Below are 26,428 nucleotides of genomic sequence, written 5' to 3'. Positions count from 1 at the left end.
TTCGGCAAGAATGAGTTGAGCATGAGATGGTTTTTATTTTTCTTGATGCTTATTCAAACTTTAAAAATGGGGAAGCCCATGCTTCCTCTCTGAAATAAGTTGTTTGATTCTGCTTGCTCTCTGGAATAAGTTGTTTGATTTGATTATATGTTGTTTGATTAATTGATTGTGTACAAGAGGGGAGCTGCTGATTGTGTACAAAAGTTGTTGCTTCCTGCTTGCTCTTTGAAGTCTAAAAATCTGCAGTTTGCTTCATAAATTTTTTGTTTGCTGACTGATAACTGTTTGACCAATGCATATGTATTTTAGTTGTCTCTTTTTGTTGACTTGGTGCCACTACCAAAGACATTTGCATTAAAAAAAGATGTGTTGTATGCAACTTTATATAATCAGTTTTAGAAGATGTATTTGAATGCATGATGATTTGGTGTTCAAATAATTTAGTATTCGGAACCGTAAACCAGCAAGAACCAAATCAGAACCGGTGTATGCAACTTTGCTTAATATATGCCATAAACAAAAGCAAAGTCGTGAATTTAGAAATACCTGAGCAATGGTGACTTCATGGCTTTGTCTTGGTCAGTTAGTATAGCAGCTAGAGGTTTCCACCCATTGCTCTAACCCATGTTTTGATTAACCAAACAATGCACATCCAAGTATTGTGGATTGAAAATGGTTATTCACGCCAATAAATGGAGCAAATGTCATCTTCTATTTATTTGTGATGTATGTAGTATCAAAGGAAACCATGTCTCCAAAAGTCTATAGTCTTCACGACCTTTCAAGCATTGATTTTCATCTACATCCATTGCATAAAAAAATTTGAGATTATCTTCCTGCATATGCATAATATGCTCAAGCATTATTGTATCATCCACCGATGCTAGTTCTAAACGTCTCTTTTTATTGAAATAATTTTGCTCAGAAAACTGTTTGAATTGAATTGCACTCACCATTTATTATTTTTCTTAAGAAGGGCTCCGAGTATCAATTGAAGTGCTCTAGTATTTTGAGTTTTTCATGAGCACTTTTATTATTTTTTTTAGTTTTTTAATAATGTGGGTCCCAGGTTGTTTTGAGTACGGGATGGAAGCGCATCGTGCCTAGCTATTCTCCCTAGACTGCCTAGACTTGCTTTACTAGCGAGTCTGGCTAGCAATTCCTAAAAATAAAATAGTTTTAACGAAAAGCATCTGGTACTGTTTACTTTAACGAAAAATCATATTTTTACACTAAAAAGTCAATTCTAGTACTATTCACTTTACCTTTTTTTTTTTCCTTATCATTAAAACTCAAAGTTTTCAAACCATTTTCATTAATTTTCCTTAAAAAAAATTGGTGAAAACATAAATGCTGCAAGACATAGAAAAGAGAAGACTTGCCCCTTAGGTGAGTCTGTGCAAACTCGCTAGGCGTGTGTAACTAAGCTGTCATAATAAAAAATAATGCCATTAAATTTATTTATTTATTTTGTTGCAAGTTGAAGAAGAAAGAGATAATATTATTTTCAATTGCATATTTTGTTTCTTCCTCTCTCATAAAATTGATTGTTTTATATACCAATTTCAGGACTGCAGCTATGAATACGATCCACAAATACCAATTTTGCGAAATGAGAGTGAGAATGGTTTGAGATTTTAACAGACTTTGCGCTCATCTTAACAATCCCTACATACACACTTTACATGTTCGAAGATCAAATCAGAGGATTCAATTAAAGAGATTATAACCCTACAAATTCATTAACACAATATTCTTTGGACATGTATTCTTATTTCATTTGTCACAGGATTTCGTGTGTACAACCTCAAACTAATTATTCTTCAGCACTTACTGGTACAACGTTCTACACATTTATGATCCTTCAATTTGATCTAACAATTTTCGAATCAATTCAAAAATTAAACATACGTGGATACTAAATTGACGTGCTACTCAAGAAAAATGAATAGTCATCATCAGGGAAAGAAAAGAATGGTGCAAGCTTAAATGTTGGCTTTTCAATCTCCAATTACAAGATGAGATTCCTCATAAGAAAAAAAAACAAAAATTACAAATTACAAAGTGAAAAAGACTTGATAGGAAGTGGTGGGATCCACACTCAAAGCCATTACCGCAACGTCTATAAATTTCACATATGAGGTTCCTTTTTGAATTTTCTTTATGAAGAACTCAAGGATCACTTTATCGTATTTTTTAATCGTATATCGTACGATTAATTTTTATTAAGTACTATTTTTGTTTAATTTTAAATAAAAAATCCAAAATAAATTTTTATTGCAGGATAACAGAAAAACAAACAGGATAAAGTAATTTTCAAAATTCTTACAAAGAAGGATCTGATAGGATCCTATCATACCTTGATCAACATTATTGTGACTCCACATGGATATGCACAGTTGACGTAGTGACATCAGGCTCCGCCTTTGAGCAAGGCTTTCCAAACTTCAATGTATCAGACTCCAGAATGTTCTGGAGTTCTCTCGATTTTATCATTCCCACTATATGTCAGAATAAAATTAACTAAAAATTAACGCGTTAAAGCTAGAACTTGTACTCGAAGGTCGAGACTTAATTATAAATTTGCCCCTTGAGTTTTAGTAGTTATTACATTTAGGTCTTTAAACCTTTTTTTTTTTTGGACCAAATGGGTCACGTAACTTTTAAAAATGTGGTAAAATGTTGATAATCCATAGAATCTCTAACTAATTGTATTATGACATCTAATGTCTTCAACTTTGTTCTCAACACTCTAAAAAAATTTCTCGACAATTCATTATAACTTTATAATGGTTTAGGTTCTCAATGGTTTTCTTTTGTTCTTATTCATGTGGTGCTGGCCATATAGGAGATTTACTGTTTTTTATGTCTATGTAAATTATCTCCAGTTTAAATTATTAGTTCTTAAAAAATTTATACATTTGGCACCTCTGTAATTGTATAATTTGTTGGTTGATTAATTAAATCTTTCTACCAGTTCTTGTAAAAATAATAAAGGTTGTGTGCAATTCAATTTAGACGGTTTCCGGTTGTAATGAAAATCAAGTGGTAGATTGTTTTGTTTAGATAGGGACCTTATTCCAGTCCATTACACCTATCATAGAAACTCTCATATTCCTGTTAGTGCTGTAGCTTAGAATAGTAATATGACTTGCAATTAAATTCGTGTAAAATTAACCGTAGCCAAAGTAGCTAGAGGAGTATACTCTTTTCTCATCACCCAAGTTAAAATTTATCACACGGTAATTTGAATTAGATAAAAATATTATTGTGATATGAAACAGTTGGAAGACCAAAATGAAAGAAACCCCAAAAGTGGAGGGCGCAAAAGATGAACTTACTCCTCAAGCTCAAAGACTTGGAAAATATACAAAAGTCCAGTGCTTTGAGTGATAAGTGGGTCTTTGATGAGCGTGTATAAATACAACTTCACTGAAATGCTGCTTCCCCACACAATCCAAAACACTGATCAAGAATCATAGTTCAAAGTTGAGAGAGAGAGAGAGAGAGAGAGAGAGAGAGAGAGAGAGAGAGAGAGAGAGAGAGAGAGTGATGAGCAGTGGTGGCGGCGGCAGCAGCAGCAGCAGCATGACAACTGCAGAAGGAGATGAGGTTCATGTGAATGTGATCCTACTACCTGGGTTCAAATTCTGCCCCACCGATGAGTTGCTGGTTTGCTACTACTTGAAGAACAAGATACAGGGCACCGACTCCCATTTCCGCTCCGTCATCCCTGAGATCGATGTCAGCAAGTACGAGCCCTGGGATATTCCTGGTAAACCCTCTAATATGTTTCACTTTTTCTTCACTAGCCATTCCTTATTTCTGGTGGATTCTGATGTTGTTTATTTACATTTATTATACTGTTTCGATATTTCGGTTTTTTTTTTTTTCATTTCAGAATTGAATTTGGTTGGTTTCGATTTTCATTTTTTTGTAGTAATTCTAGTGCTCTGTTTCTATCTATTGATGATCTTGTTGTATGCATAAATTCCAGTGCCCACTGCCCTCCCCTGGTATAACTGAGAGTAGTAATATCGCTTGTACCTCAAGAATTCTTGAGGTGTGTTGGTTTCAATTTTAATATATTGTTCTGTGTTTTGTAAAAAAAAAAAAAAATTAAATTTGCTTTGTGTTGATCTCGATTTAATTTCCCTTTAAAGAGCCAACCCATATCTCTTTCCTATTGTATAATATTGTTGCACACAAAAATGTGTGATCGTGTTTCAGTGTTTGTGTTTTTTTGTTCTTCAAGAGTTGGATGGGTTGGTTTCAAATTTTGAACATTATGTTTTGTTGTTGGATTTTAGCTTTCTTTCCAGAAGTTCAAGAGAAGGAATGGTTCTTCTTCAGCCGGCCCAAATACAAGGACATCAACAAGCCTCGCCGCAACCGGACCACGTATAAAGGCTTTTACAAGAGCACAGGAGGTGAGAGGGAGATCAGGGCTGAAGAATCCCAAGCTGTGATTGGGAAGAAGAGGTTTCTGACCTTCCACGAAGGTCGTGCACGTGGGCCGAAAGCAACGAAGACCGATTGGGTAATCCATGAGTTTACAGAAACTGAGGTGGGTTCCTTTGTCCTCTGCCTCCTGAAGAAAAGGTCACCTAGTTATAAGAAGCCGAAGGGTGATCCAATCTGCGGCAAATTAGCTGATTCAGGTGCTAACTCGGAAGACAATCAAGCTGCTGTAAGTGATGCGATTCCAGAGCCAGTGGAACATCTGGGATACAAAGGGCGAGGAGATGTTAATAGCTCTGAGCCTCCAGATGGTTCTCGTCTTATAGACAGTAATAACATTTTGAGATTTGATGATGGTGATGATGAAACTGGTGACGTGAAATTCCCGGATTTGGATGATCCAGCTGCATCTGCTAGGGTTCTAGAGGTAAGATAATCATATACTCTACATTTTTTTTGTATGAACTCGCAAAGCCTGCTCAAATTTAACACCTGCCTGTTTGTGATTCTAAATCCACTAGTTGCGTGCTGAGATGGAAGAAATTCTGAATTCACCCCCTCAAACACCGCACCAGACACCACAAGATTACCTTTGCTCTACATTCCTGTCATCAGGAAACATACAGCTGGGAGCTGTTCTGCAAGCCAATGGCACTAGTGATGATTGTAATATAATACAATCACCATTTGGAGATAATAATTATTCTTATGCTGATAAGAATGATATTTCAACCTGTGATGAAGGTGAACCTTATAGCTTCACCGTGAATGATTTCGAAAACAAAGTTGCAGATGATATGTCTCAAGAGGTGAGAATAAACATGCTTATTTGAATATTTCGAATATTAACTTTAATAATACAAAAGTTTATTAAAACTTAACCTTCTTATTTGTGATTTTTAATCCAGATATGTGTTCAGCCACAAAAGGACATGGATCTACTTCAGTTACATGTCGCACAACAGTCACGAACATACACAAAATTCGAAGATTTTATGGATGCCAATATTTTTTATGATGAATGCATAGAGTGGCAGCCTCAAATTGGAGATGAATATTCACATGTTAATTGCTGCAATGCATTTGATTTGGAAAATCAATATACAGATAACATGACTCTGGAGGTGAGAATAATCATGCTTGAACAATTTTTTTGACATCAACTTCTTAATATTGAGCACAATATGTACATTAAAAACTCAACACTTGCTTGTTTGTGATTCTTAATCTTGCAGCCATGTGTTCGACCAGAAAAATATATAGGAAGCGTTCTGCATGCCGATATTTGTGACAACGGCTACAACAATTGGCAACCTACATGTTGGGATAAAGATTCTTATCTTACAGATAAGAAGAATATTTCAACCAATGATAAGGATAAACAATATAGCAGCATTGCGTCTAATTTTGATAATCAAGCTACGAATAAAAGGAAGAGGTAGCTGGCAGCAATTGAAAACGTTCTTTCAATTTCCCAAAAATATTTGCCTGATGCCGTTAATCAAGTCCTCCACGTAATAACATTTCAACCAAGCCGTAGTTCTCGCCTTAATGGCAATGCTTCTATTTGTCCTGCAGTTGTTGTTGCATGGTTGCTGGGGTCTCTATCAGTCTACATATTATCGATACTTAAGATGTGATTTTGTGTATAATTGGTATGATTATCAAAATATATGGTTGTAGTTTAAGATCTTAAACCTTTCTATATATAGTTGTATCCTTGTGTATTGTTTATCAGAACCTCTTAATATTGAATGGAAATTTGCCTATTCTTCTCTCTTTCTATATGTATATATGAGTTGTGTACCATACCAACAATGTTAATTGTTTACATGTTATCTATGTTACACCCAACTAGGGAGAAAAAGAAAGGATATTCGAGTGCAATTAGGCGTCCATTGTTTCGGCATTCCATGTGCAGCTGCAAAATCAAACAAACCATCGTTCCCTGTAAATGATGTCTTCGTAATTTTAATCAAAAAGTGTTTTTCTTATCGAGCATTACAAGAGATTGTATTAAGAGATTACTTAACCACTTAATATTCCTGTTTACTTGTAACTAAGAGATCTTAAGTTCGATCCTCACCAAAGGTGAATTTGAATCACATTATTATAGCTAACTCATTGTAAGACTTAGTTCACTCTCCTACCCCCTTAGTGTAGATAATATTATTTGTTCAACAAAAAAAAAATTAAGAGATTACTTAATCTTGATCGTAAATTTGCGGTCTTTATACCTTTTTTTTTTATAACCAAATTGGTCCCCTAAGTTTGAAAAATGTGGTAAAATGAGGACATTTCATTACAACCTAATAAATGGTTTAGGTTCTCAATGGTTTCCATTGGTTCTTATTCGGCCGTTTAGGAAATTTACTATTTTTTATGTTTGTGTAAATTATCTCCAGAGCAAATTTACACGTTTGGCATCTCTATAATTGTGTAATTTGTTGGTTGATAAATAAAATATCATTATCGTTTCTTGTAAAAAATAATAAAAGGTGTATGCAATTCATTCAAACGGCTTTTTGTTGTAATGAAAAACAACTGGTAGATTGTCTGGTTTAGATAGGACCTTATTATTCAACCCATTACGCCAAGCGTATAAGCTCTCCTATACTCAAGGTTCTAAAAGACACTAGGCGCTAGTCGAACGGCGAGTTGAAGCCTAGGCAGATTAGACGGATTTAAGTAAATTTATTATATTTCGTGTAAATAAGTGTTTACTTATACTTTAAATATATATAATTTCATTATAAACTCCAAAATAGAATGACATATATATATATATATATATATATATATATTATGAAGTATTGGAACATAATGAAAACATGGGGAACAAGGATATAATGTGTGTTCATTTAAGTATGCAACAAGTCTTTTACAATTTATTGAAAAAAATAAAATGCAAAAAATGTTATCTATTTTCTGTTTAAGTGAGTCGAGACCTAGGCAGGTTTGGGCAAGCTAGGCAGGTGCCTAGGCAGTCTAGGCGGACGCCTTAACATGTCTAGGCACCCTTTCTTAATTTTCAAACGCCTAGGCGGATATTTTTATAACATTGCCTATAACTAGTGTCGCCTTAACATGTCTAGGCACCCTTTCTTAATTTTCAAACGTCTAGGCGGATATTTTTATAACATTGCCTATAACTAGTGTTGTTGCTTAGAGTAGTAATATGATTTGTAATTTTTTTTTAACATACGATATTATCTACATTAATGGGGAGGGGGTGAGTGTAGCATCACAATGGGCTAGCAATAATGTGGTTCAAATTCGCATTTGGCGAGAATCAAACCTAAGACCTCTCACTTAAAAGTAACAAGGAATACCAATAGACTGTAGTATTAAGTAGCTATGACTTGTAATTAAAATTATGTAAAATTAATCGTATCCAAGTTAATTAAAACAGTGTACTCTCCTCTCGTCACCCCAAGTTAAAATTTATCACACTGTAATTTTAACTGTAATTTACATTATATTACAATATTATTCGTACAAAAAAAAAAAAAAAAACCTGATAAGAAATAGTTGGAAGACCAAAATGAAAGAAACCCCATAAGTGTAGGGAGCAAAAGGTGAACTTACACCGCAAGCTCAAAGACATGGAAAAACACTAGTCAACTTCCAAAAGCCCAGTGCTTTGAGGATAAGTGGGGTCTTTAATGAGTGTATGCTTTTATTATTATGACTTGAGAATGTTGTATCGAAAGAAAAATATTCTTGTGAATGTGATTTATTTCCAACATTTGAATGTTGAATGAAGTTCGCTTAAAAAAAATGTTGAATGAAGTATTTTATGTATTTTTTCGTTTTAGTTTTTTTTTTTTGCAATATTTTTTAACGGTAAGTAGCATTGACTGGTATAGTAAGATTGAAAATAAAAGTTTTAAATAAATATGAAAATCAAATCTAACAACTAAACTATCTGTAACACTCAATACTACGTCGCATTAATGTTATGGTGTTACTTTTGAATTGTGGTAAATGTTTTATCCTATTTTTTTCATTAGATTATTGGTTTCGGGTACTTCAATGTCATGGCTGCTAATGTAGTAGACCAAATGAGACAATGAGACAATGAATCAATGAATGTGGCAAAGGAGAATTCGAATCTGAGATTTAATTTTAGGAATGATTAGACTAAGAGTTAGATTGTCACATGAATAACTTAATTTGAAATATTTTAAGTTGTGGTCGTTAGCAATGTCTCTAGTAAATTATTCAAGCTGCAAATTTCTTACCAACTGGCAGTGTAAAAATTTTATGGTAGTCAAACCAATATAAAGTCTAGACAATTTTCAAATTGTTGTATAAAAAAATATTGGTCTAATATAATTCATCTCTATTTTGTTGGATGATTAAATTCAAACTCGCATCCTGAAAAGTCATTATGAATTGTAGCATTGTAAGTGCTTTTTACTCTCAATCATAAAGGAAGTTGAGGTTCTGTGTAAAATCTAATTAGTAGTATGATTAGTAGCCTATTCTTTAGAGAATCTCCAACGTGAGATACAAAATACCATGAAATAGGTACTTTACATTTTTGATTGGTCATAAGCTATTTAATAGACGGAATGTAAAATATAGACCTTGGTAGGAATATCAAATTTGCGTATGCTAGTCTATTGAAATAAAACTCACATTTACATTTTGAAAATCTCTTCTATTGAAATAAAACTCACATTTACATTTTGAAAATGTAAAACGAGAATGTAAATTTGGCTTTACATTTTAAATATAAGTGTCAACATTGAAGATGCTCTTATAAGCACATATAAACTATTATTTATTCGATGTGAGATTCGTATAACAGTAAGAAAAGGTTCCACTTTAGCATACCAGTCATTGATATCATCTAAATTAATTATACACTTGTGCAACTCTTAACTCAGCTAAATATAAAATCGAATCTGTTATACCTTGAACTACATTCTTTTGACTCCACATAGACATGCAATGATGATAATGTAGTGACGTAATGCTCTGCCTTCACAACCAAGGAACAATTAGGAAGAAAAAAAATTTAAATTAAATTTTGTAAACTAAATAATATAGTTGTTGATAATTAGATTATTACTTAAATATTGATTAACGTGCTTATTTTCTATTATTGACACATTATTTAGTTTGTAAGTTTAATTTAAAATTTTAGTCTATCTATCATTACTCTTATTTTTAGTGAGCAAGGCTTTACAACTTCCATGTATCAAAGAGTTTAGAATGTTCGTGATTCTCTCGATATATGTTTCTCACAAAAAAAAAAAATATATATATAGGAATTGCTAGCCGGGCTTGCTAGACACGCTGCACTTCCATTCCATCCTCAAAACAAGTTAGGACCCATATCGTTAAAAAACAAAAAAGTGGTTATGAAAAACGGAAAGAGATCATCTTCAGATCTCTTCCTCTAAAACTATCAAATCAAATAATCCGGACTTTTGAAATTTGATCTAATAATAAGAAATTATTATAATTTTTAAATTTTTTTTACCAATGTCTGGACCTACTTCTTAAAAAAAGAAAAGAAATTAGCTTGGAGAACTCAAACGTCATCGTCAACGTCAAAGGAAGAGTTTGACAATTTGACTCCACTGTTTATCATGCTTTCTTTCTCATTTTACCCTTTAAACTTCAATACCCGTTAGTCATGCTCATGTTCATATCCTCATTCAGTAAACCAAAATTGGAGCTCATACATTTCTCCTCTTTTCTTGCATCCAAAGTACCATGAACTCTCGTATTTTTTATTTCAAAGTCTTTAACTTTAAAAGATTTTAGCATTATCTTCATTCACTTTTAATAATAACATCCTCCAACGCCTAAAATCTCCTTTCGAAACTTCGTAAAATTTTATGTGTGTAAACTCATAGACATTTGTGCTTCAGAAGGTGATGAAGACTTCAAAACAGGTTTTTCATCCTATGTTTTAAAATCATCTTGTGATTCTTTTTCTTGCATATCTTGCAAAGCCACCATGTATTTTTTAACAAACTGTTTCAAAATAGTTTTCTTGTTCACAAATTTATCGAAAAAAAAGAATTTATGCTTTCAGAGCTTTGAGTTGTACATATTCGGCAAAAAAGTGTCTCTCATATAAGTAAGCACCCAATAGAAACGATCTTCAAACAAAGATTTTGCTTAATATATGCCATAAACAAAAGGGATGTTGTGAATTTGGAAATACCTGAGCAATGGCTGACTTCATGACTTTGTCTTAATTAGTTAGTATAGGAGCTGGGGGTGTTCCACCCTTTGCTCTAACCCATGTTTTCATTAACCAAACAAATGTTGAAGCATTCTCGTTATACACATCCAAGTAGTGTAGACTGAAAATGGTTATTCACGCCAACAAATGAAGCAAGTGACACCTTGTATTTATTTGTGATGCATGTAGTATCGTGCGTTTGGTACGCAGAAGGGACGGGACGGAACGAATGTGTAATTTTTGAAAAAGATATGGGGTATATTTGTCTTAAAATGGTAAAACATTGTGTTCCACAGACGTGGAACAAACCCGTTCCAGGGGGGAGGTGGGACGCAAAAACACCCAAAATCTGTCCCGTGGAACAGCCCGTTCCAGCCATTTTTGGCGCACCAAACGCGGGACGGAACGCCTCGTCCCGTTCCGTCCCACGTACCAAACGCACCCCAAAGGAACCACGTCTCCAGAAGTCTTACAGTCGTCACGAACTCTTGCATCAACCCAAAAAAGAGAAATGCTACAAAACTCTGTCCAAACTCGCTAGGCGTGTGTAACTGACTCGCTGAGCTGCCATAATTAATGTTGACTCTGGTCCCACTGTTAATCCAATAACAAAAAATAAATGCCATTAAAAGTATTTTGTTTGCTGCAAGTTGAAGAAGAAAGAGATAATACCATTAAAAGTATTTCTCTTGGAGAATATTAATAAAGCTCAACTTAAGAGAGGAGGCAAATAAGAATCATAAGATTCCCACTACAGGACAAAATAAGAATAACTGAAAATTAACGCGTTTAAGGTAGAACTTGTATTGAAAGCTCAAGACTTAATTAGAAACTTGCACCTTGAGTTTAGTAGTAGTTCTATTTGAGTCTCTAAACCTTTTTCTGAACCAAATTGGTCCCCTATTTTTACAAAATGTGGAAAATGAGGACAATTTATTACAACCTAATAAATGGTTTAGGTTCCCAATGGTTTCGATTGGTTATATTTATGCAGTGGTGGCCATATAGGAAAATTTGTTATGTTTGTATGTCTGGTTAAATGATCTCGAAATTAAATTATTGGTTTTAAGAACATTTATACATTTGGCATTTTTGTAATTGTATAATTTGTTGGTTGATAAATAAAACCTCGAATAAATGGTGTGTGCAATTCAATTTAGACAGCTTTCTAGTTGTGATGAAAAACAAGTGGAAGATTGTCTTGTTTTTATAGGACCTTATTCTTTAAGCCATTACGTCCGACGTATAAACTTGCTTATACCTTTTAATGTTGTTGCATATAGTAATATGACTTGTAATAAAATCGTGTAAAATTAACTGTAACTAAATTAGCTAGAGTGGTATACTCTCCTCTCGTCACCCAAATTAAAGCTTATCACACTTTAGTTTAAATTAAATTACAATATTACTGTGATAAGGAATAGTTGGAAGACCAAAATGAAAGAAACCCCATAAGTGTAGGTAGCAAAAGATGAACTTGCACCATAAGCTCAAAGACTTGGAAAACACACTAGTCAACTTTCCAAGGTCTAGTGCCTTAAGTGATGAGTGGGTCTTTGATGAGTGTAATAAATACAACTTCACTAAAATTCTGCTTCCCCACACAATCCAAAACACTGATCGAGAGAGAGAGAGATGGGTAGTAGCAGCAGCAGCAGCAGCAGCATCGCACCTGAAGAAGGAGATGCAGTGCGTGTGAATGTGAGCCGACTGCCTGGGTTCGGATTTTCCCCAACTGATGAGTTGCTGGTCAGCTACTATCTGAAGAACAAGATAGAGGGGACGGACTCCCATTTCCGCCACGTCTTCCCTGAAATCGATCTCAGCAAGTACGAGCCCTGCGATATTCCTGGTAAACCCTTTATTCTATCTCACTTTTTCTTCACTAGCCATAAAAAATAAAAAAAAATTTGTTTTGTGTTGTATTTCGATTTACTTTCCCTTTTGAAGAGCCAACCCGGATCTCTTTCCTATGGTATAATATTGTGGCACCCAAAAATTTATGATCTTGTTTCAGTGTTTGTGATTTTTGTTCTTCAAGAGTTGGATGGGTTTGTTTCAAATTTTGAACATTTTGTTTTGTTGTTGGATTTCAGCATTCGTCCCAGAAGTTAATGAGAAGGAGTGGGTCTTCTTCACCCACCCCAAATACAAGGACACCAACAGCACTCGCCGCGACCGGCTCACGCATCAAGGCTATTACAAGATCACAGGAGATGAGCGGGAGATCAGGGCCGAAGAATCCAAAGCTGTGATTGGGAAGAAGATTATTCTGACCTTCCACGAAGGTCGTGGACCAAAAGCAAAGAAGTCCGATTGGGTAATCCATGAGTATTATTGTACAAACACTGAGGTGGGTTCTAAACCAACCAAGCAGATGGACTTTGTCCTCTGCCGCCTGAAGAACAAGTCAGCTAGTTATAAGAAGCCGAAGGTTGATCCAACCCGCGGCGAATTAGCCGATTCAGCTGCAAACCCGGAAGATGATCAAGCTGCTGCAAGTGATGTGATTGCAGGGCCAGTGGAACATCTGGGATACGAAGAGCTAGGAGATGTTAATAGCTCTGAGTCTCCAGACGGTTCTTGTCCTATAAACTGGAATGACATTTTGACCTATGTTTATGGTGATGATGATCCAGCTGCATCTGATATGTTTCAAGAGGTGAGATAATCATATGCTTTTTCTACGTATTTTTTGTTATGAACTTGCAAAGCCTGCTAAAATTTAACACCTGCTTGTTTGTGTTTCTTAATCCACCAGTTGTGTTCTGCGTTGGGAGAGATTCCGAATTCAACCTCTCAGCCGCCGCAGACACCACAACCACATCAGCCACCGCATCCACATCAACCACACGATTACTACCCCTCCACACATCAGCCACCTGAGTATATTATTTCAACTAATGATCCCAATGAACCAGTTAGCAAACCTAATGGTGTTCAAGATCTTGCTACAGATGAAATGATTCCAGAGGTAAGAACCAGTCTCTGAATGTTGTATCCTTCGTTTTATATGAACTTTCCAATATGGAGCACAAAAATTACATCAAAACTTAACATTGTCTCGTTATGATTCTTGATCCAGGATTGTTTTCTTCCAGATGAATTTATGGGTCTGCTGTTTGATCCGTTACAAGATTACTTGCCGCTGTCACCAATGAACATGGAGCCGGGAGATGGTGTGCATCCCAATTACTGTATTGGATGCACTGATGAGTTGCGATCTCTAGATGATATGGAGATTTAAACTCTTTTCCCATTAGGTTCTTGATTTATCATTGTTGACCAGGATTAGTAATTAGTATCCTGGTAAGAAACAACGTACCCTACTTTTAGTGACTCTAATCTACCAAGAGTCACAAGCACGAGTCTAAGATAGCAACAGTAACATAGGTTTAGTTGGTATTAGTTACTCTAGAATAGCTAGTGAACAACAAGATTTAATTATCGAAAAATAGCAAGATCTTAATTATCGAAAACAGCAATATGGGACTTGTAAACCCCAAGAACTCTAGCAAAAGTAAAACATCACCCTTATCTGCATTTCAGGAACTTTAGGCATTAGAAACTTCTTTTCCTAGTTCTGGTCGATTATGTCCATGACAACCGATGTAGGTTACCTAAGCCTATTCTTGTCCTTTTTGGCCGTTTTTAAGCATTCCCTAGTTTTAGAAACTGCAAAGCTTGTTAGGTGAGCCTGTTAGTTCAAATTAACAGCAGCAAAACCAGTATTTGAGATTTCAACTGGAAATCTCTCTCCAACGAGGTGTCCAGATGAAGCAAAGATGTCTCTTCTCAGAAGCAGTTGTTTGGAGACCGCGACTCTCCTAGAACTACAAATAATCCTCAGCAAAATTGTCGTTTAGTATTGTGCTGTCTTCATCAAAAGTCATGTACCTCAACAAGATCGTCTTCAATCATCGTTCATTCGTGTCTATCCACTGGGAGTTGCTCCGAGAAGAATCCGACTGCAAAGCTGTATCACACGACAAGGTAAGCAATCAAAGCTAAAATTGTTAATAAAAGCTCATGTATTGATACTTTGGGAAGGCTATTTTCTGTTTTCAATGAACTTAATTTGATTTCTGTCAACTTTATTTCCAGGTCAGGGAAGCTGCAGAGTATTGCATTGCTCTTCATCTGCCCCGGAAGAAAACAAAAACCGAGTCTTTGAAGCATACAGTTTTGAAGCAGGCATCTATAGGGTTCTTTCATTGAAGCATCTCCTTAAAACCACTTATAAAGTCTCCCCGATGGGGAATGGTATTGTTACTTCGATACCAAGTTCTAGTTCTAGCCTCATGCTCAGGCTTTCGTTCCACAGTCGTTTATTCTGGAAATGGCGTTATACAGGATCTGCCGCAACATGGCTGCTGGAGTCCCAAATATATTACAATAACCAGACACTAAATGGTGATGTACTGGTTGTTGGTATTGAAATTTGAGCTTCCATCCCTAATGGAGTAGCAATTACAATCATTATCAAAATCTGATGATTATGATTGGTATAATCCGTTGATAACCTTCAGAATTAAACACCCATCTTATGTAAATATTGCTTTAATTATTTTCCCTGTATCAGCTGCTGCGTTCCTGTGCAGCATTTCTGCTTTTCCTGTACTCCTTTCATGTTGTATTGTTGTTAATGTTGTTTATTTAGAACCCTTCAATTTCAGTGGAATTTTGTGGTTATATTCTCTTGTCATTTTTTAGCCCATAAGAAGAAAAGTTTGTTTGACTTCCAATCGAGTTAAAACTTGCAACAACAACAACAACAACAACAACAAAAAAGCCTTTTCCCACTAAGTGGGGTCGGTCATATGAATCCTAGAACGTCATTGCGCTCGGTTTTGTATCATGTCCTCCGTTAGATCCAAGTACTCTAAGTCTTTTCTTAGAGTCTCTTCTAAAGTTTTCCTAGGTCTTCCTCTACCCATTCGGCCCTGAACCTCTGTCCCGTAGTCACATCTTCGAACCGGAACGTCAGTAGGCATTCTTTGCACATGTCCAAATCACTGGAACCGATTTTCTCTCATCTTTCCTTCAATTTCGGCTACTCCTACTTTACCTCGGATATCCTCATTCCCAATCTTATCCTTTCTCGTGTGCCCACACATCCCACGAAGCATCCTCATCTCCGCTACACCCATTTTGTGTACGTGTTGATGTTTCTCCGCCCAACATTCTGTGCCATACATCGTTGGCCTTATTGCCGTCATATAAAATTTTCCTTTGAGCTTCAGTGGCCTACGACGGTCACACAACACGCCGGATGCACTCTTACACTTCATCCATCCAGCTTGTATTCTATGGTTGAGATCTCCATCTAATTCTCCGTTCTCTTGCAAGATAGATCCTAGGTAGCGAAAACGGTCGCTTTTTGTGATCTTCGCTAGATTGCTCCGGTTATTAGTGTGGATAAGTATATAAATGGATAGAGATAGGAAAGCAAACACAAGATGTACATGGTTCACCCAGATTGACTACGTCCACGGAATAGAGGAGTTCTCATTAATTGTGAAGGGTTTACACAAGTACATAGGTTCAAGCTCTCCTTTAGTGAGTACAAGTGAATGATTTAGTACAAATGACATTAGGAAATATTATGGGAGAATGATCTCGTAATCACGAAACTTCTAAGTATCGGAGTGTGGTATCGTCCTGACTTGCCTTATCTGTCTCATAGGTAGATGTGGCATCTTCTCTGGAAGTACTCTTCCTCTATCCAGGGGTGGTATCTTTAACTAGGGGAGATGCACAAGGTAATATATCAATTTCACTTGAAGCTTACTTGTAGTTTCAGGCTTGGTCAAGCGCGATACAAACCATGTAGTAGGAGTTCCCCAAGTCGCCGAGCTAGGGGATCTGCTGAAAGAGGTGACAGACAAGGTAAGCAATCAGAGCTCCGGCTGATTGTTCACATTCTCCCTATCTTGCAGGCAGCATGAAGGATAAAGAGAAGAAAAATGAGAAGAGATGATATGAGATACTTTTGTTTTTGAAGAAGTAACTTTCCACAGACTAATTCTTAAACTGAGCTGGAGGGTTTTCTGGTTTCCTCCAGAGTATAAGGCCGACTGAAGAATTTGAGGGTCAAAACAAGTCCATCAAATCTAGAGTACGTTCGACCCTGCTGATATGGGATACTTTTGCTTTGACAGAGTAATGGATGTATCGGCACGTGTGCTGTTACGCTTGTCTCCACATGCTTCCTTGTATCATTCTCACTTGCCCTATCTGTTTCTCAGGCAGATGCGGTATCTTCCCTGGAAGCATAAGATGTTGAAGATGAGTACTCGAGAGCAATGCCAGGTAAGTAATCAGGTAAGGGGTTCCAGGCAGTCAGTTCATGGCTGGAAGCTTGATTCCAAGTGCTGACTGATTGCTCTCTTTCTCCTTGTCTTGCAGGTAAGAACAAGGCCAAAGGAAAAGACAGGGAAAAAGCATGATATGGGATACTCTTGCTTTTAACCCTGATGATATGAGATATTCTTGCTCTAGTATAGCTTGTTTGCAGAGGTATTATCGGGGGGAAAGAAAGCTGAATATTTCGAGAGGCTTCGTTGGGAGTGCCCTCTCAGATATGAGGAAGGGTTGAGCATTTTTGCAGGTCTGCCTGTCCGTTGGGGATGGAGGTCGACATATATAGGAATCTCCCTAACAATAAGTAGTAATGATATTCCTTTACCCTGCTTGGTCATAGCACGGTAGTGGGAGCTGCCAGCTTCACATGTTTTAACTCTGTCAGAGCACTTTGAAAAAGTGGTCTGTGGTATCTGGAAAGCTGATGTTGTGTGTGAAGATTACAGACAGCTTTATCCAAGGAGATCCGGCTCTTGAAGTTGGGAAAGTGTTGCCTCTTCGGTTTTCGAACAAGCAATCCTATCGGGGATCTGGCTCTCGAGATTCGGAGAACGATGCCTCTTCGATTTTTGAGAAAGCAATCATGCTGGGGTCTGGCTCTCGAGATTCGGAGAGCGGTGTCTCTTTGATTTTTGAGAAAGTAATCATGTTGGGAGTCTGGTTCTCGAGATTCGGAGGGCGGTGCCTCTTCGATTTTGGAGCAAGCAATCTTGTTGGGAGTGTTTTCTCGAATGTGAGTAAAGGTTGGGCATGTTTGCTAGTCTACCTTGCCACGAAGTACAGATGTTGACACACAAGGACTTTCCAATTATCCAGCAATTGTACTGTTCCTTTACCCTCTCTTCGATTTTTGAGAAAGTAGTCATGTTGGGAGTCTGGCTCTCGAGATTTGGAGGACGGTGCCTATTCGATTTTGGAGCAAGCAATCTTGTTGGAAGTGTTTTCTCGAATGTGAGTAAAGGTTGGGCATGTTTGCTAGTCTACCTTGCCACGAAGCACAGAGGTTGACACACAGGGAATTTCCAATTATCCAGCAGTGGTACTGTTCCTTTACCCTTGTGGGTAATAATATGGTAGCTAGACCTTCAAAATTTATGTGTCTAAACTTTGTTAGTGCTGTTTCTTTGCTATTCTTTTACCCTTCTTGGTCAGAGCGATGTAGTGGGAGCTGCAAGCTTCACGTGCTCAACTTTGGCAGAGAACTTTGGCAAAGTTATCTGTGGTACCCATGAGCTACTGTTGCGTGTGAGAAGTGGGTGATTGAACAGTAAGACTCATATGCTTTCTACTTCACCAGAAGTCTTCGACAAAATGCCCATAATTTCCGCAAAGCTGAGTGTGCGTGTGACAGGTGCTGATAAGGCTGGAAAAGTAGGTGCCTCTTCGATTTCTGAGATCGGCCTTCGTGGTCTCTGAGCAGCCCAGCTTTTAAGAAAGCAAGCGCCTCTTCGATTTCTGAGATCGGCCTTCGTGGTTTTTGAGCAGCCCAGCTTTTGAGAAAGCAAACGCCTCTTCGATTTCTGAGATCGACCCTCGTGGTCTCTGAGCAACCCAGCTTTTGAGAAAGCAAATGCCTCTTCGATTTCTGAGCAGGCGCCTCTTCGATTTCTGAAGCTCCGTCGAGTGCAGATTTTTATAGGTGCTGACATTAAGTTCCAAAAGCACACTTGAATCTCCACCAGCAGAAGCTCCATTCTTGCACTTCTAAGATCTTGATTTGTCCGACCTCTTCTCTTTTCAACACCTTTGAAAATGTCTGGCCCCTCCGACCGTCGTTTTGACTTGAACCTTGTTGAAGAGGCAGCCCCGCCTTCTCCAGACAACATATGGCACCCATCCTTCGTTTCCCCTACTGGTCCTCTTACCGTTGGGGATTCCGTGATGAAGAATGATATGACCGCTGCGGTGGTGGCCAGGAATCTTCTCACTCCCAAAGATAACAGACTACTTTCCAAACGGTCTGATGAGTTAGCTGTTAAGGATTATCTGGCTCTTAGTGTTTAGTGTGCAAGTTCTGTGTCTAATATGGCCCAACGCCTATTTACTCGAACCCGCCAAGTTGAATCATTGGCAGCTGAAGTGATGAGTCTCAAACAGGAGATTAGAGGGCTCAAGTATGAGAATAAACAGTTGCACCGGCTCGCACATGACTATGCTACAAACATGAAGATGAAGTTTGACCAGATGAAGGAATCTGATGGTCAGGTTTTACTTGATCATCAGAGATTTGTGGGTTTGTTCCAAAGGCATTTATTGCCTTCGTCTTCTGGGGCTGTACCGCGTAATGAAGCTCCAAATGATCAACCTCTGATGCCTCCTCCTTCTAGGGTTCTGTCCAGTACTGAGGCTCCGAATGATCCCCCTCCAGTGCCTTCTCTTTCTGGGGCTCTACCGACTGCTGAGACTTCTCCTAAGCAACCTTTGTGAAGGCTCCCTCTTGTTTGTTTATTTTGACTCATGTATATGTACATATTTGTAGCTTATCGGGGATATCAATAAATAAGCTTTCCTTCATTTCAACGTATTGTGTTAAATACACCAAAGCCTTATTCGCTAAGTTCTTTGAATTTTCTTTTGTTGAAGCTTTGTGAGTGGAGCATGTAGGTTGAGGTAGTGTTCCCTTAATTTCCTGAGTGAGGAAAACTTTTCGGTTGGAGACTTGGAAAATCCAAGTCACTGAGTGGGATCGGCTATATGAATCTTAGAACGCCATTGTGCTCGGTCCTGTGTCATGTCCTTCGTTAGATCAAAGTACTCTAAGTCTTTTCTTAGAGTCTCTTCCAAAGTTTTCCTAGTTCTTCCTCTACCCCTTCGGACCTGAACCTCTGTCCCATAGTCGCATCTTCTAATCGAAGCGTCAGTAGGCCTTCTTTGCACATGTCCAAACCACCGTCACCGATTTTCTCTCATCTTTCCTTCAATTTCGGCTACTCCTACTTTACCCCGGATATCCTCAGTCCTAGTCTTATCCTTTCTCGTGTGCCCACACATCCAACGAAGCATCCTCATCTCCGCTACACCCATTTTGTGTACGTGTTGATGTTTCACCGCCCAACATTCTGTGCCATACAGCATCGCCGGCCTTATTGCCATCCTATAAAATTTTCCCTTGAGCTTCAGTGGCATACGGCGGTCACACAACACGCCGGATGCACTATTCCACTTCATCCATCCAGCTTGTATTCTATGGTTAAGATCTCCATCTAATTCTCCGTTCTTTTGCAAGATAGATCCTAGGTAACAAAAATGGTCGCTCTTTGGTATTTCTTGATCTCCGATCCTCACCCCTAACTCGTTTTGGCCTCCATTTGCACTGAACTTGCACTCCATATATTCTGTCTTTGATCGGCTTAGGCGAAGACCTTTAGATTCCAACACTTCTCTCCAAAGGTTAAGCTTTGCATTTACCCCTTCCTGAGTTTCATCTATCAACACTATATCGTCTGCGAAAAGCATACACCAAGGAATATCATCTTGAATATGTCCTGTTAACTCATCCATTACCAACGCAAAAAGGTAAGGACTTAAGGATGAGCCTTGATGTAATCCTACAGTTATGGGAAAGCTTTCGGTTTGTCCTTCATGAGTTCTTACGGCAGTCTTTGCTCCTTCATACATATCCTTTATAGCTTGGATATATGCTACTCATACTCCTTTCTTCTCTAAATTCTCCAAAGAATGTCTCTTGGGACCCTATCATACGCTTTTTCCAAATCTATAAAGACCATGTGTAAATCTTTTTTCCCATCTCTATATCTTTCCATCAATCTTCGTAAGAGATAGATTGCCTCCATGGTTGAGCGCCCTGGCATGAACCCGAATTGGTTGTCCGAAACCCGTGTCTCTTGCCTCAATCTATGCTCAATGACTCTCTCCCAGAGCTTCATTGTATGACTCATTAGCTTAATACCCCTATAGTTCATGCAATTTTGTATGTCGCCCTTATTCTTGTAGATAGGCACCAAAGTGCTCGTTCGCCACTCATTTGGCATCTTTTTCGTTTTCAAAATCCTATTGAAAAGGTCAATGAGCCATGTTATACATGTCTCTCCCAAAACTTTCCACACTTCGATTGGTATATCGTCTGGGCCTATTGCTTTTCTATGCTTCATCTTTTTCAAAGCTACAACCACTTCTTCCTTCCGGATTCGACGATAAAAAGAGTAGTTTCTACACTCTTCTGAGTTACTCAACTCCCCTAAAGAAGCACTCCTTTCATGTCCTTCATTGAAAAGATTATGAAAATAACCTCTCCATCTGTCTTTAACCGCGTTCTCTGTAGCAAGGACTTTTCCATCCTCATCCTTGATGCACCTCACTTGGTTTAGGTCCCTTGTCTTCTTTTCCCTTGCTCTAGCTAGTTTATAGATATCCAACTCTCCTTCTTTGGTATCTAGTCGTTTATACATATCGTCGTAAGCCACTAACTTAGCTTCTCTTACAGCTTTCTTCGCCTCTTGCTTCGCTTTTCTATACCTTTCACCATTTTCATCTGTCCTATCCTTTTGGTGTGGGGCAAAGCCCTTGGACTCTCATAATACCTCTTTTGCTACTTTTCGGATACAACTAGCCATGGAATCCCACATTTGGCTAGCTTCCCCCTCTCTATCCCACACACACTGGGTGATTACTTTCTCTTTGAAAATGACTTGTTCTTCTTCTTTTAGATTCCACCATCTAGTCCTTGGGCACTTCCAAGTCTTGTTCTTTTGTCTCACTCTTTTGATATGTACATCCATCACCAACAAGCGATGTTGATTAGCCACGCTTTCTCCTGGTATAACTTTGCAATCCTTACAAGTTATACGATCCCCTTTCCTCATTAGAAGAAAATCTATTTGTGTTTTTGACGACCCACTCTTGTAGGTGATCACATGTTCTTCTCTCTTCTTAAAGAAGGTGTTGGTTAAGAAGAGATCATATGCCATTGCAAAATCCAAGATAGCTTCCCCATCCTCGTTTCTCTCCCCAAAACCATGGCCACCATGAAAACCTCCATAGTTGCCTGTCTCCCTGCCCACGTGTCCATTTAAATCTCCTCCTATAAATAACTTCTCCGTCTGAGCAATTCCTTGCACCAAGTCTCCAAGGTCTTCCCAAAATTTCTCCTTCGAACTCGTATCCAACCCTACTTGAGGTGCGTACTCACTAATCACATTGATAAGTTCTTGTCCTATTACAATCTTGATTGCCATGATTCTATCTCCTACCCTTTTGACATCTACAACATCTTGTGTCAAGGTCTTGTCCACAATGATGCCAACACCGTTTCTCGTTCTATTTGTGCCCGAATACCAAAGTTTAAACCCTGAGTTTTCTAGATCCTTTGCCTTACGACCAACCCACTTAGTTTCTTGTAGGCACATAATATTTATCCTTCTCCTCACCATAACTTCCACTACTTCCATAGATTTTCCCGTTAAGGTTCCTATATTCCACGTTCCTAAACGCATTTTGCTCTCTTGAACTCTACCCTTATGTCCTAGCTTTTTCACCCTCCCCCGTCTAATAGGATCAAAGTACTTCTTTTGTGTGTCCCGTGTAAAGTTGATAGGAGCACATGCTCCCAAACAACTTTGAGTGGAGTCGTTCGAAAAGAAGTTTCTATGGCCCCCTTGCTCATTTAACACTGCATCCGGGTGCCGATGGAGATACAGCGACCCTTGCTCACTTATCACTGTGCTCGGGCCACACAGCGCGCCACTTACGGGTGACGCCCTAGCTTTAACGCGCTTTTGTTCTGGATTCATTTTCATAAGGATTCGACGTGATCATGGAGTGCCGGCTGTCGACTACCTGACGCCCTCCCCCTCCTCCTTTATCCGGGCTTGGGACCGGCAATGTAAGATAAACTTACATAGGCGGAGTTAGCGAATCGAGTTAAAACTTGAAACCAAAATAATGCTAAAAAACTTTGTGATTTTGTAACGTAACTGTGTATGTTATGCTACACCCAAATAAGGAGAAAAGTATCAAAAGGATATCCAGCTGCAATCAGGAAAGTAGCACAAGTCCACATCAACTGAATGCACATTTACAACCCTTTTTTTTTCTTTTTGTAAATAAGTGAACACTCGAATTGAACTTATGATCTCTATCACTCTTAATCGAACTTATGATCTCTATCACTATTGGAAAGAGATGTGCTCATTTGGGGCATTTGGATATAATTGGAATAGCTAGTTGCTACTGAATAATTATTTTGAGTTAATGTGTTTAGTTGTTTGTTAATTGAGTTTTAAGTTTTCTATCAGCTAGGATGATTTCTAGTAGACTAGTAGTGTAGTCTTGGGAAGAACAGTTTTAGCTAGTGGTATATTTAGGTGAGATGACAACATTTTGTTGCAAAGCTTATTAGGAACTTTTGGAATCCCATCAATTGTTTCAAGGAGGGAAGTTTTTCCCATAGCAAAAGAGAAGCATATTCTCTGCAATTTCTCCAACGTTGTTGAGTGACACTTACGATTAGCATCGTGGAGTTATTTTGTTGCCCTTGGTCGAGTAATTTCAGGCTATTTGTTTGATCTCCTCATTTTCACCTATTTTCATTTGGTTCTACGACTTTGAGCCTTCATCATATTTACTTGTCCACCTTACTTTTGTTCTTTCAAATTCGGATTCGCTTCTTAGTTTGGCTAGCTTTAACTTCAACTTTATATGGTTTTTTTTTATACAACGATATATTTGCACTAAAGATGGGGGACTAATAGATTGTGAACTCGGCATCCACGAAATCCGAACCTCAAATCTCTCATTTACAAATGAAGATGAATACCACTAGACCCAGTACTAAGTTTCTAAAACCATATGGTCTCTTAGAAATCAAAGGGAACTATTAAGAGTTTAGTAATAAAACTTCAAAACTTGTAAGAATTTTAAGATTTAGAAAATAGGCCACTTGAATTAGAAGCCAATGATGTACACACAGTAAGGTGATTGATCTATGTTCCTTCCTTTGCTATTGTAACTTCTATCTGAAATATTTCCATAGAAAAATTGAACCAAAGTATTTTAAGGTAAATTATATTCTCTTAATTGGAGATAAAACATGTCTTTGATTCACATCTTAGATTCTAGCTAGGATGTCTCTTGCTTTGCTTCATATGCATGGTGTATGGTAAAGCAAAGGGAAGAGGAGCATATAAATAAGGAATTTAGAGATTGGGTTAGATAGTTTTTTCTTTTTTTTCTTTTTTTAACTATCGATCTTCACACTTATTTTGTAAATAACTTCTGCACGTTCATTTTCTCTTTTTGCATAGTTGCATTAATTTATAATTTTTTTAATAATTCAAAATAAAATTAATGTTATAGATTCTATTCTTTTTGTTACAGATGTTATATACCACATTGTGAAGATCTCTACTCAAAATTTTTCCTATTGTTTGGCGATAAAATTTCTTTCGATAAAAAAGGAAAGAAAATAATCATGCAGAAAAGAATAAGTAAAAAATAAAAAAATATATTCACACACTCCAAATTACTTCTCGCACACCTTTTTATTTTTTTAATATTTTTTGACACACCACTAATACTTGATAGAAAAATATTAAAAAATTAAAAAAGTACGGAAGAAATAATTTAAGGTGTGTGAATAAAAATAGATATTCTTTTAGCATGTGTGTTTGCCGTCCAAATTCAAGAAAAGATCATATAATTTAAAGGTGCTCGCCATTGCCTTCGTTTGCTTGAAATCTATGGACAAGGATCCTCTCCATATTCTCTTTGTGGGGATACGAATGATCAATCAATCGTGTTCGTTCATCATGCATCGTGTGGTTAGAAATCATTTTAAATTTAAGATTTAAAATTTAAAATTGAATATAAATAATAAATAACGAAAGCTAACCGTACAATATACGATGAACAGATAAAATTGGTTGATCCTCTGGATCTCCACAAAAAGAATCCGAAGAGGATCCTTGTTCGAAATCTATCATCTCAAGACTGAGGAGTCTTTGGGAAGTCAAAGAGCACAGTGGCGCTGATTTAATTGGGTGAATTTGTTTTTAAGGTAATTCTAACTTTCTACCTAAAGTATCGTGATTTTTAAATTTTCATGCATCAAATTTTTTCATCCAAGTCTCATACATAAAGTTACGTTTTTATCCCAGATTCATATTTTGTTAGGTTGACCATTATTACGTTAAAGTGTGACATGGCTCCCATGTAAACGATTACTGAGCATCCAATGTGTCACTCTGGCTCCACGTGGATACTTAAAAAAAAAAAACTAATAAAAAAGGTTTCAAAACTTTGAGTTTTAATAAAAAAACCACCAACTAACTTCATTTAATGCCAAGGACAAAAAAAAAAATTACTTAACAAAAGCTCGTGCAAGCTCTGCACCTCTATCAATACGTAAAAACCATATTTTTACACTAAAAAATCAATTATGATACTATTCATTTTATCTTTTATTTTGTCCTTAATAGTTAAAATTCAAAATTTTCAAGTCATTTTCATTAATTTTCCTTTTTATTTATTAGGTTTAGGTTATTTAAAGAAAGAGTAAAAAGGTCCACTTAGTGAGATTAATCCTTTTAAATTTGAAAGAGTAAATGATTACACATGATTTGAAAAACCCTAACGTCCAAAAATGCTGGTTTCATTTAACATTTAGTAAAATCAAGAAACGACGACGTTGCTACACTTTTCCTACCAAAATTTCAACTGGGTTCAAAATTGTTCTGGAAAAGAACTTTTGAACAAACCGCCTGCACCCAATAAAACCCACCACTATCATAACCTGTCCAGACAATCGGAGAGTCCCCGAATATCCTCACAGGCGTTTCTCATGAACTCCGGAGGTCCCGAGCCGAGACAACCCGAGTCTCTATGATGATCTAGGCAACACCAAATGCTCCTTGTTTGAAGGAGCTTAAAGTAACTAAAAGAAATTAGCGCGTTAAAGGACGATGGGATCCACTGATAGTGATATGTCATATGTCGCAGCTTGCTTTGTAACTCGGGTAAAACTTGCATTGGAAGCTCAAGAATTATATTATATATATTTGCACCTTGAATTTTAGTAGATGTTATATTTGGGTCTTTAGACGTTTTTTGAGTACTAAATTGGCCCCTAAACTTCTAAAAGTGCATGGTAGAATGAGGACAACAAATCCCTAACAAAATTTGATGGAATTTACTCGTGTGTTGTTCAATAAATACGGTTTTGTAACAAATCTTAGTGTCGCCTATGTAAACAAGAAGACTTTTCGGACGAGCACAACACAAATGTAATTAACAAAAAGAACACTAATTGAAATACGTTGTAGGCCTCAAAATTTTGATGAAAAAAATGTCCACCCACAAATTAAATTTTGACTTGCTAGGGTTTATGTGGCGCATTTCATGGGTTTCGCCAAATTGCACACATTGCATATTTACATGTGA

The 26,428-nt window shown here is 37.3% G+C and overlaps 2 protein-coding genes across 2 annotated transcripts; both read left to right on the top strand.

Annotated features, from left to right (window-relative positions):
* The first annotated feature begins 3,459 nt into the window (after window positions 1–3,459).
* On the top strand, window positions 3,460–6,238 carry LOC103426346 (NAC domain-containing protein 62-like). Its single transcript, XM_008364440.4, has 5 exons — window positions 3,460–3,775; window positions 4,311–4,888; window positions 4,983–5,270; window positions 5,370–5,585; window positions 5,697–6,238. Exons 1-5 carry the CDS (start codon window positions 3,553–3,555, stop codon window positions 5,901–5,903), a joined length of 1,512 nt encoding a protein of 503 aa, XP_008362662.3. The 5' UTR covers window positions 3,460–3,552; the 3' UTR covers window positions 5,904–6,238.
* Window positions 6,239–12,236: 5,998 nt separating this feature from the next.
* LOC103423708 (NAC domain-containing protein 22-like) lies at window positions 12,237–15,361 on the top strand. Its single transcript, XM_008361824.4, has 5 exons — window positions 12,237–12,521; window positions 12,766–13,331; window positions 13,431–13,643; window positions 13,755–14,662; window positions 14,774–15,361. The coding sequence occupies exons 1-4, from the start codon at window positions 12,305–12,307 to the stop codon at window positions 13,914–13,916; spliced, it is 1,158 nt and encodes a 385-aa protein (XP_008360046.2). The 5' UTR covers window positions 12,237–12,304; the 3' UTR covers window positions 13,917–14,662; window positions 14,774–15,361.
* Window positions 15,362–26,428: the final 11,067 nt, after the last annotated feature.

Source organism: Malus domestica, chromosome 01 (assembly GCF_042453785.1).
Source record: "Malus domestica chromosome 01, GDT2T_hap1".
In the NCBI taxonomy this organism is placed as follows: domain Eukaryota; kingdom Viridiplantae; phylum Streptophyta; class Magnoliopsida; order Rosales; family Rosaceae; genus Malus; species Malus domestica.
This window is presented reverse-complemented; position numbering and strand designations above follow the sequence as displayed.